The 11,983-nt window shown below is 38.1% G+C and overlaps 1 protein-coding gene across 1 annotated transcript; it reads right to left on the bottom strand.

The window, feature by feature from the left end:
* Nucleotides 1–473: 473 nt before the first annotated feature.
* On the bottom strand, nt 474–4,448 carry IFNG (interferon gamma; the record flags this gene model as incomplete). The annotated part of the gene is made up of 4 exons (XM_080704834.1): nt 474–605; nt 2,776–2,958; nt 3,055–3,123; nt 4,335–4,448. 4 exons carry the CDS (start codon nt 4,446–4,448, stop codon nt 474–476), a joined length of 498 nt encoding a protein of 165 aa, XP_080560960.1.
* Nucleotides 4,449–11,983: the final 7,535 nt, after the last annotated feature.

The following is an 11,983-nucleotide window of genomic DNA, read 5'->3' as shown; positions in this document are numbered from 1 at the left end:
CACATCACCTGACATCTTCAAGCGCCATCTGACATGCCATTAAAACAGTGGCTCAGAATGCAGACATGTTCTTAAACAGGCAGCAACTGGATGGAACCATCTTGTTTATAAGTGTCCCTTGTATCACCAAGTGACATGTATGTACCACCCAAGGGGTCTACTTAAGTCCCCTGCTTAGTGAGTCCCTCACATACAGCCTTATAATCGCATAGCCTTGCCTAATTCATCAGAAGTAATAAAAAGTCAGTTAAAATAGTTACAGGATACAGGAATTATAAATAATACAAATAATTAATAATACAGTCATTTCATTACACAAAATTTGCTATCATAAATATTCCTTTGACTGATGAATCTAAAACTACAATCTCCATATAAATAATGTTAAATATTAATAAATAGGCTTTGATTTAAAAATTCAAATATTGATTTAAATTCAAATATTGATTTAAAAATTTAAATAAGGATGGCCCTTATTTGGATGCTCTCCGGCCCAGAAAGATCTGACTCCTTTTTCGTTTTCCTTGGGCAGGTTTTGGTGAAAGGTAGCTCAGCACTGAGAAGAGTTCATTGACAGCTTTGCGTTGCACCTGCAGGTCATTCACCTAAAGGGAAAGAAAATAGTAACATTAATTTCAGGCCTATAGGCCATCCAGATATTCTCCTTGTAACATCAAGGTGAAAATTGAAGTATTCCTTTTTTTAAAAAAGGTGATTCTGCAGAGCAATATATTAACTTAATATCTAATATTCACTTCCTCAGCAGTTAAGGTTGAAAATACAGTGAAATTTCTAATTGCGCAAAATTATGGTGGGTCACATCACATATCTTTAACTTTACTGCCACAGAATTCTCAAAATTATATAGTGAAAAGAGTTTAGAAATTGACTGAAAAAATAGATGGGGTTCGGTCCTGGGTATGCAGACTTTGGCCAGTCACTCAACCTCTCTGAACCCTGTGTTCTCATCTAAACAGTGACGAGATGGGGTGACCCCTACCCCTCAATTTTGTCTCCTGATCCTTTGACCAATCTTTTTGCTCTACATATCAGATGCGTTCTTATAGGCATTTGCTTTGTATCCACATGAACACCAACCCTGTTCATGTGGAAATAATCAATTTACTTTCACAGAACATTTTAAATTAGGAATCGCAACACATTTTCCTATACCCTGACTTCTCTATTAGTGAACTGAACCATTCTATTTCTTTATTCTACGCAGTAGGGCCACTTGGGTGATTACATGCTAGTAAAATGAGGACCCTTACGTTCATCCTGGCTCTGCTATGGCCACCATGCTACATTCCCAAGAGTGACTTGGGGGTTTTTGTCATACAAAACTAATTACTAAAGGTCATACCATGTCCAAAATATGTCCCTAACTGATCAAAAGAGGACAGTGACTCAGAGTTCACTCAAAACTGCCTATCATGAAGCAAAAGGCCCAGAGCTTCTGCAGATCTTTTTTGTACTTTTCAAGGGCCAATAGTTATAACTTCTGTTATAAAAGAATAGAAAAAGTTTTTACCACCTATGTGTTGTAGTGACAAATTTTTTTTTCCAGTGTTCCAGGCACCACCAATAATCTAAGAGACTTATCCAGGCTTAAGCAAACCAGGGCAGCACTGGTTTATCAACAATAACTTTCTCAGTCTCTAGCCTATGGGCCAAGGGCAACTTGGCACCATCTCTCTTTTCAATTCCTGGAAGTAAAAAGCTTATAAGACCTGGTAGCTCATGTAAGCCTGGTGAGGGGCAGGCCCAGGTATAATCAAAGCTGGGAATGGATCCTAAGAGTGTAAGTCACACATGACCCCTGTCTATCATGCAAGCCCCTTTATATCAAAGCAAAAGACAAAAAATATGATAGTCTTTATTTTCTGGATAAAGTCTGGGAAACATGATTTATCTGTATGCTTCAAAATTATCTTTAAGATTCTAGTGGCCATAATTTAAAAGCCCAAAACAATTTTATGAGCTAAAGCCTGAGAACCTGAAGACTTCTCTACCTGAAATATGCTAGTATCTGAAAGTTAATAGAATAATCCTTTATGTGGGGTGAATTCCACTTTTCCTCTTAAAAAAAATAGCAAACATTCTCACTTCTCATCAGGATATATAATCTGAGAAGTAAACCAGAGATGGAGTTGGATGCCCCAGGGCCTCCCCAAAGGCTATAGCTTTCTCCTCTTTCATTCTGGTTTTCTACCCATGGCATCATCGTGGAGTCTTAGAGCAAAGCAAACCATAAAACTTATGTAATGAACACAACAGGTTTCTTTCAAGATGTGGAAACTGAACACTGGCCAGGCATGTGATTCATCTGAGGTGTCAGTTCCTCGGCGGCTGAGTTAGGAGGAGAACACAAATCTCATTGCCACCCACGTGTCTTTCCACTAAGACGTGCAGCCTCCCATCCAAAGCAAGAGAATTTCCATCAAACAAACAAGGGGCAAAGAGACATCTGCTTCTCGGTTCTATTCTCCACAGCTTCACCCACTTCCTCCCCTCTGGATTTATCCTGTGAGGAGGATTTAACTTCATTGTGCAATAGTCTGCTTTGTCTGTGCCTCTCCAAATGACACAAGTAAACAACTTCCTCCCTGACTTGACCAAGCCATCCTAAATGTGCATGGGATTAGGAAGAGTTTCAGACAGGGATTCATTCCATAGCTTTAGCAACTGTTAAGTAGCTAATGTCTACTTTCTGAGAATGAAAGGCTCTGCAGAAGCCTCTGCCATGAAAGCAAGAAAAAATTGCAAAAGCCTCACCGGAATTTGAGTCAGCTTTTGGAAGTCATTCAGTTTGCTGGTGCTGCTGTTGAAGACTTTAACAAACAGGTCTTCCTTGATGGTGTCTAGGCTTCTCTGGATGAGCTGGTTGTCTTGAACATTTTCAAAGAATTTGAAGTAGAAGGAGACAATTTGGCTGTGAATTATTTTTTTGTCACTCTCCTTGGAAGAAAAGAACGGAAAGAGAAGATGATGTGAATTTATTCATCAGATAAATAAGACACAGTGAAATCAGCCCAGTGGGAATGTTCGACTTACCCCTTTCCAGTTCTCCAAGATTGTTATGAAAAGAGGTCCCCCATCTGCTACATGTGAACTGTTTGCATTCTGCAAAAAGAAAGGAAGATTGATTTATAATTAGTTCCCAAATTGTCTAAAAATGTATTTCAAGTTTTATTGAACTCAGATGTCACTGATAGTCACTGATTTCCTTTTCAACACTTCTGTTGAAATAGTTCTAATAATAAATTTTCTCAAAAGCTTTTGTATTTGATTTAGCCAGAGACTACTATGCTCTTGTAACTGTATTATTTACTATTAAAACTCTTAAAGTACAATGTCACAAATAAACTGAGCAAGGCTGGTGTCTCAATCACTACAGTGTATCAAAGAACTACAGTGAGCCAAGGAAAGTACTTTTAAGTCTAGTTTAAAAAAAGAAAAAGAAACAGCAAAGCTGGCCCAATACAGTATCCTGCCCCCTTCTGGAACAGGTTTCTATAACATCCACCTGTGCCCTCTTAAAAAATATTATTATGTCGGTTTTAAAAAATAGCTACAAATGCACATGTGTGAGGGAGAGATTTGATTTATACTGCAAGAATAAAATCAATTGTGAAGGCTGTAATATTATTATTAGACCTACAATATAATAGCTAAACAAAGACCTAATTGTTTAAAATGCAAAAACTATTTTCATTAACGATAAATAAAATTTAAATAGAAGTTCATGAAACCAAAACTTTAAAACCCTTATGCCAGAATCATAACTCTTACATAGTATCACTGAGTGACCATCTTTGGGAATGATTCCCAGGTAATATAGATGGAGCAGTAGAACTTTGAAACCAGTGTTTGGAAAGAAAAAAAGAAAAGACTCATAAGTGACATTTTTGCACCAAAGCATCTTCTTGAATTGCAATTGATAACTTGTATCCCACTCTTGTTTTTATTGCTAATCTTGATCTTTTAAAATCAGAATCTAAGAGCCAGTCTTTTAATACAAACACTGCTTGACTTCTCAGAGCTGAGTGGATTCTCACCAAAAAATTATAGATATGATTATGCTTTATACATGTACTATGCCCATCTTTTGGAAGATTCATGAATTCCCCTCTAAGTCTCTGCAGAAAGTTAAGCAGAGGATTGTTAAAGGAAAATCTAACTTAGTTGAGAAACATCTACCAAAAACTAGCCATATAACACCACATTATCTCAAAATGACTGTGAACAAAAGATGGTAGCCTATCGAATACAACTACAAGTCAACGATCAGTCATTTCAACCACAAACAAGCAGTACGAAGAGGTCATACTTACGAAATATTCTTTTAGATTCTCTATTTCTCTATTGGTTACGGAGCTGACATAATAGGCAGAAGAGCCCAAGATGATGAAGAAATGGAAAGCCAAGATGTAGCCTGTGGAATTCATTGTTCCGGAGAGAATTCGGCCAAAGAAGTTGAGATGAGTAGCCCCTGTCTTGAGTTGATCAGGCCCAAAGGACTTGGCTGATCTTTCTTTCCTAATAGCTGATCTGCGGAAGAGCAGAACAATGTACTGCATCTCCGTTCGCCGCTCTTATTTATACCTAGTTGAAGTCTCACCAGGATTACGTATTTTCACAAGTTTTTAAAGATGAGATGGTGACAGATAGGCAGGGATGCTAGTTAGTCTGTATTAATAACCCTGGTTTGTGGCATTTTGGTGTTGTAGCTAGAGTTTCCTTTCAACTCCTTGGGTCCTTTGACGATGAGACAGACCCATTGTGCCCACCTGTGCCATTCTTGTGGCATCCTTTGAAAGCACTCCTCACTTCACACCATTTGGGGACTGGAAATTTTTTTTTTTTTTTTGCTTCTCCCCTTTTTGCCCTTGCAAAGTGTTGACTCCTCATCCACAGAGCACATTGATCGTTTGTTTGTGGTTGGGAACAAGTAAAGAAGGAAATTCTAGGGCCTCTCAAACCTTTACGAAGGGGAAGCCTTTTCACAATTTTCTTGCAAATGACCAGAAAGCAAAGAAAGAATATGGTTTTTAAAAACCAATGTGTGAGGAAGTCCTTCATCAGAGGTTAGTTGGCCAAATAACACCACATCGTCTCAAAATGACTGTGAACAAATATCCACCACAAATGTTAAACTTCTTTAGATTAACACTGCCTAATAGAAATATGCAAACCACATAGGCAAATTTAAATTACCTAGTATTCCCATTAATAAGAGAGAGGTAATAATAATAGTGTTTAAACATGGTATTTATTTTCATAGTTTTATTGGAGCACTGTAATTTTATGACATAGTGAGATTCAAAGCGATACATTTATATACACACACATCACTTGGTGTGTTTCTCTCTGGACCCTGCTCCGCTACCCCCTTCTTCTCTCCCTGCACATGTTAATGAGATTAATAGTGATATCTTTTTTGTGTGTGGGGGGGTCTGGGGATGGAACCCAGGGGCATTCCACCTCTGAGCTACACCTCCTGCCCTGTTTTTTATTCTTTATTTTGAAACAGGGTCTCACTAAGCTGCAAAGGGCCTCACTAAGTAGCTGAGGCTGTCCGCGAACTGCCATCCTCCGGTCTCAGCCTCCCAAATGCTGGGATTACAAGCGTGCGCCACCACGCCCAGCTGATAGTGATACCTTTAATATATAGACATAACATTATTTGATCTGTTTCCTTCCTTGAGCCTCATTTTACCCCTTTCACTACTCTACTTGTCTCTCTCCTCTTTTATTTGAAGTCCCTTTTCTTTCCTATTTTCTATATGAGAGAAAACATACAATCCTTGACTTTCTGAGACTGGATGATCTCACTTAGCATAATGTTCTCAAGTTCCATCCATTTTCCTACAATTGACATAATTTTGTTCTTTTTTATGGCTGAGTAAAATTCTATTGCATATATACACCACTTTTTTGTTATTCATTCACTTATTGATGGACACTTGGGTTGGATCCATAATTTGGCTATTGTGAATTCTGCTGCAATGAACATGGGCATGCAAGTGTTGCTATAGAATTCTAACTTTAATTCTTTTGGAAGAATACCGAGGAGTGGTATCTCTATGTCTTAAGGGTTTCCATTCTTAGTCTTTTGAAGAGTCACCACACTGATTTATGTAGTCATACTAATTTACAGTCTTACCAACACTGTATAACAGTTCCTATTTCCCCACATCCTATTCAACATTGACGACTGTTTGTATTGCTGGTGATCATCATTTTAACTGGTGTGAGATGGAATCTCAATGCTGTTTTTATTTGCATTTCCCTGCTTGCTAATGATATGGAGCATTTTTTCAAAAATTTATTGATCATTTGTATTTTTATTTCTAAGAATTTTCTGTTCAGTTCAATTGACTATATTTTGACTGGGTTATTTAGGGTTTTTTTTTTTTTTAGTTTTTTTCTAGTCTAGATATTGGTCCTCTATCAGAGGAGTAGCTGGCAAAGATTTTCTCCCATTCTGTAGATACTTTCTTCAGACTCTTGATTGTTTTCTTTGCTGTGAGGAAGCAAAGGAGTTCTTTGCCATCCCATGTATTGATTCAATGTCACCCCGTTTATTGATTCTCAGATTTATTTCTTGAGCTTTAGGGATCTAATTGAAGAAGTGTCTAGCAGTGCCTATATTGGAAAGTTGTTCCTATGTTTTCTTTTAGTAATTACAACATTTATGGTCTAATTTCTATGTCTTTGATCCATCTCAGGTTGATATTTGTGCAAACCAAGAAATAGAAATCTAGTTTCATTCTTCTCCATATGGATATACAGTTTTCCCAACACTGTTGAAAAGGCTTTTTCTCTAGCGTGTGTTTTTTGGCACATTTGTAAAAAAAAAAAAAAAGTCAACTGGCTATAAGTGTGAGGATTTGTCTCTATGTCTTCTATTCTATTGCAATGCTCTATGTGTCTGTTTTCATGCCAATATTATGGGATTATTTTGTTATTATATCTGTAGTATCATTTGAAATAAGCATTGCAATGCCTTTGTTATTATGTCTCTGTAGTATCATTTGAAATCAAGTGCTGTGATGCTTGCTGTGTGGTTCTTATTGCTCAGAATTGCTTTGGCTATTCTGGGTATTGTGTTCCTCCATATAAATTTTAGAACTATTTTGCTAGTTCCGTGAAGAATGATATGGATATTTTGATAGGAATTGCACTGAACCTGTAGATTGCTTTTTGTAGTATGGCCATTTTGACAATACTTATTCTTCTATCCAAGAACACAGGAAATCTTTCCATCTACTAAGATTTTCTTTATTTTTTTTCCTTCAGTGTTCTATAATTTTCATTATAATGGTCTTTTATCTCCCTGGTTAGATTTATTTAAGTATATTTTAGGCCACTGTGAATAAAATTATTTTCTTGCTTTCTTTTTCAGGGAATTTGTGGTTGGTATGCAGAAAACTTTATTTCTATAAAATGATTTTGCACCTGGCTACTTGGATGAATTCAACAGCTCTGTAAGTCTCATGGTTGAGTGTTTTAAATTTCTAAGCATAGGATCATGTCATCTGCAAAAAGATATTTTAACTTCTTCTTGCCCTATTAGTATCCCTTTAATTTCCTTCTTTTGACTAATTGCTCTAGCTAAAATATCAAGTACTATATTTTATAAGAGTGGTGAAAATAAGTACCCTTGTCTTGTTCCTGATTTTAAAGGAAATACTTTCAGTTTTCCATTATTCAATATAATATTGGCTTTGAATTGGTCATATAATGACTTTATTATGTTGAAGTATTTATTATATATTTATGCTATTGATGTGTTTATGGTGTTGAGATACTCATGATATTGAGGCATTTATGATGTTGACATATTTATGATTATGACTGAGGTATTTATAATTTTGAATTTTTTCCACTTGTAAAATATTTACTCCTCATCCACAGAGCACGTTGATCATTTATTTGTGGTTGGGAACAAATAAAGTAGAAAATTCTAAGCCCTCTCAAACCTTTATGAAGGGGGAAGCCTTTTAAAAACATTTTGCAAATGATCAGAAAGCAAAGGAATAATAATATGATTAAACGACAATGTGTGCGGAATCCTTCATCAGAATTGGTTAATGAGGACTTCCGGGAAGATGGCGACCGAGAAAAGCGGGGCTTAAGAGCCCCGCTAACAACAAATCTCCATTACCACAAAATCAGCGCCTTTCATAGCCAGAAAACACCATCACCAGTGAAACAAAAAATCACCAGGCTCCAGAGAGAAAGCGGACTGAGAACAGAGCCACAGAGGAGATACACCGGCCTCGCGCCCAAGGACGTGGCAGCAGCGCCATACTGCCGGCGGCAGCGGCGAATTCACTGGACGGCCACAGCAAGCTGAGGTGAGCCACTGCGGAACAGCCAGGTGGGATTTCTCCGCGCAGAGAGCATCTACAGCTCCCAGTGGCCGAGCTCAGCACACGCTGCAGGGATTCAGAATAGAAATCAAAATCAAGAAGAAAAACGCCAGCCCCACAGCCGAGGGCGTAGCAGCGGCGCCATATTGCTACCGGCGGCAGCAGCAGCAAATTCAGCGAGGCCAGTACAGCTACATCTGCGTACTCAAGAACAGTGAGTCAAATTGCGGGCCACAGAGGAGAAATCCCTGGGACTTGACCCAGTGGGGGAGGGGCGGTGGCCGAGATATCACACCTAGCCCAATTTTTTATTCTTCAGTTGCGGAGGGCCTCACTAAGGAGCTGAGGCTGGCTACGAACCCGGATCCTCCTGTCTCAGCCTCCCAAGTACTGGGATTACAAGTGTGAGCCACCGCACTTTTACATACTTTTTTTTAATCACACTAAATCCTCAATATTTGGTATACATTGTATAGGTACAAAACATCTCAGGACTAACCATACCTCAAATATTCAATAAGCACACATGGCTAGGGACTACTGTTTGAACAGTATAGCATTAGACAATCAGTTATTACAAAAAAAATTACTAATAATTTTTAAATAAACTTTTAAACTATTTTTAACCATTTTGTTTCCTCTTTAATAAAAATATAATTCCTTCCTCCTCTTTTGGTAGTTTAATTGTAAAGCACAATATTTTGGAATGGTGTGGAAGGTCCTCCATTCTTTTCTTTCAACCGGCCTTACATCCTACCCACACTGTGTACATTAAAGTGTGATGTAAAGATGCAGACTTGAATCCTACTCTCTATCTATGGAATCTTGAGAAAGTGACTTAATTCTTCTGTGACTCAGTTTCCTTAACTGTAAAATGAGCTTCATATCTGTTTCTCTTTCCAGGCTTCAGTAGAAAATTAAATAATGCCTATAAAACAAAAAGAATTTTTCCTGGTATATAATAATTGCTCAATAAAAATACATATTAAGTATCTGATAACAGTATGGCCAAACTTTTAGAGGTGGCAACTATATGGCTAAAATTCAAGCTCCAATAACTCTTGAGGGCATGACCAAGAATAAAATTATGTAATTATAGACATTTTAATCCCTTCACTTTTTAGATTTGTAAATCAAGGAATAAAAAAATTAAAGTGGTGTGTTTAAATTCATTCAACTGGTGAATGCACCATTGAGTCTAAAATCAAAATCTTTGTGTGTTGGAGGGGGGGTCTGGGGATGAAACCCAGGGGCATTCGACCTCCGAGCTACACCCACTCCCCTATTTTGTATTTTTATTTTGAAACAGAGTCTCACTAAGTTGTGGAGGGCCTCACTAAGTAGCTGAGGCTGTCTGTGAACCGCGATCCTCCAGACTCAGCCTCCCGAATGCTGAGATTACAAGCGTGCATCATGAAGCCCGACTTCAAGACCTTTTTTAAATCAACCTATTCTCTACTTGATCAATATTCTATAAAATTATTGTATGTACCTCTAATTATGTTAGATATGTGACTTAAAATAATTGAACTCTCTCAGGCTTTGGTGTCTAGGATTTTTTCCCTAGAGAATCAGTGAGATAGTTGTCATACTTTACTTCCTTGGGGAAAAAAATGGCAAGACTAAGAATACAGGTTTTGGCTGGACATCCCAGCAGAATCGACTTTAAGGGAATGCAACCTGTACAGACTATCAGGACCCTGAACTTGGAACAACATGTTTTTTATTTAATGCTCTATCGTTGCCTTCTTGAAATTCCCAATAATTTTTAACAAGGGGCCCACAGTTGTACCCGGTTCTTTAAATTATGTCGCTGGTCTTGCATCCTATGCTGGAAGTGTATCTGCTATTGGGTCTTCATCTTTAAACATATGGTTCTATAGTTCAGAATGTACAATCCTTTCCTGTCTCATCAACTTTGAAAACAAAGAACTTTTCTTTTCTCTCTGTAAAACACTTTGTGTTGTACATGCAAACTAGAGGTTTCACACTTTGCTGGTTTGGCCAATACTTGAGACTTGAAATTAATTCACCACCAAGATATCCTTTATAAGTTTTACAAAACCACCGGGACCCAAGGTGTGACCCTATATTTAAAATAGAGGGACTGAAAACTTTCTTCTTTCTTTTCAGCTAGACTTTCTTTCTGAAAACTGGCTATGGTTCTGCATTATCGTCAGCAAGGTTTCAAGTGCATCTCATGTTATCCTCAGTCTTCACTGAGTAGGAAGTCAGGAAGACAAAACTTACACCTTGGTTGCCTTTTTCCTGTGATCTGCAGTTATATTCCTAGCACTCACAACCAAATGATCTCATACAGATTTAGGGGTATGTTTCTTCCACTCAATATGAGTCAATGTCGGATCCATGCCCCCACGCTATTCTTCTGACTCCCGGAACTCCTGACGCCACGCAAGCTGAGCCTACGGAAGCACCGTGACATACACAATAGAAGTCTGCACCCAGTCAGATTTTCCCCACAATTTGACACATAAAATCCTATATGTTAGAGGAGAGTTTTATGAATCCCCCTTTTTCTTTTGGGCCATCTGCGCAACTTTGAGGTTTGGTTCAAAGCATATCGAAGACATTATATGCACGCATTATAATCATCAATTAATAATATTCTCAGTTTTGTGTCAGATGAGAATATACACCCATTGCCTAAATGTTCGGAAAATTCGGAAATTTCACCAGTGTCTTAAGATTTAAATTCAAGTTGAACCTGAGTTTCAATTTGAATTGATTTTAAACATACATATAATTTATAAGAGAAGATGAGGAATGATGCTTCAAGCTTGTTCTAAACTTTCCAGGCCATAGGCTTTTTTCCCCAAAAGATTTCAAGATATGAGTTGTCCTTTGGGTGTGCTTTAAAATGGCAATATACTTTAAAAAACACGTGCATTTTTCCAAAGGAGATTTACTACTCTACCTTTTGTCATAAAAATCACATGCAGCCAACTGGTAGGATCCCATTTTTCCTTAGGCTACTTGGCGGAGGAATTCTGAGTCCATGGTGATTCCACAGATGTATTTCTTCATGAAGATTTGATACATCATTATTACTGTGTCCTCAGTCCTTAAACCAATTCATGAAGGACTCGAAACAAATCCATATATATATATATATATATATATATATATATATATTTGTTGTTGTTGTTGTTGTACTGGGGATGAAACCCAGGGATATTCTACCTCTGAGCTATACCCCCAGCCCTATTTTTTATTCTCTGTGTGTGTGTGTGTGTGTGTGTGTGTGTGTTTAGGGATAGAACCCAGGGTCATTTGACCTCCGAGCCACATCCCCTGCCCTATTTTTTTTATTCTTTATTTTGAAACAGGGTCTCACTAAGTTGTGGAGGGCCTCACTAAGTAGCTGAGGCTGTCCGCGAACCATGATCCTCCGGCTTCAGCCTCCCAAATGCTGGGATTACAAGCGTGCGCCACCATGCCCGGCTTTATTCTTTATTTTGAAACAGGGTCTCACTGAGTTGCAAAGGGCCTCACTAAGTAGTAGCTGAGGCTGTCCTCAAACCGCGATCGTCCTGTCTCAGCCTCCCAAATGCTGGGATTACAAGCATGCACCCCCATGCCCGGCC

Source organism: Muscardinus avellanarius (genome assembly GCF_963383645.1).
Source record: "Muscardinus avellanarius genome assembly, chromosome: 11".
Taxonomy (NCBI): Eukaryota; Metazoa; Chordata; class Mammalia; order Rodentia; family Gliridae; genus Muscardinus; species Muscardinus avellanarius.
Note: the sequence above shows the minus strand (reverse complement) of the source record. Positions and strands in the feature narration are given on the sequence as shown.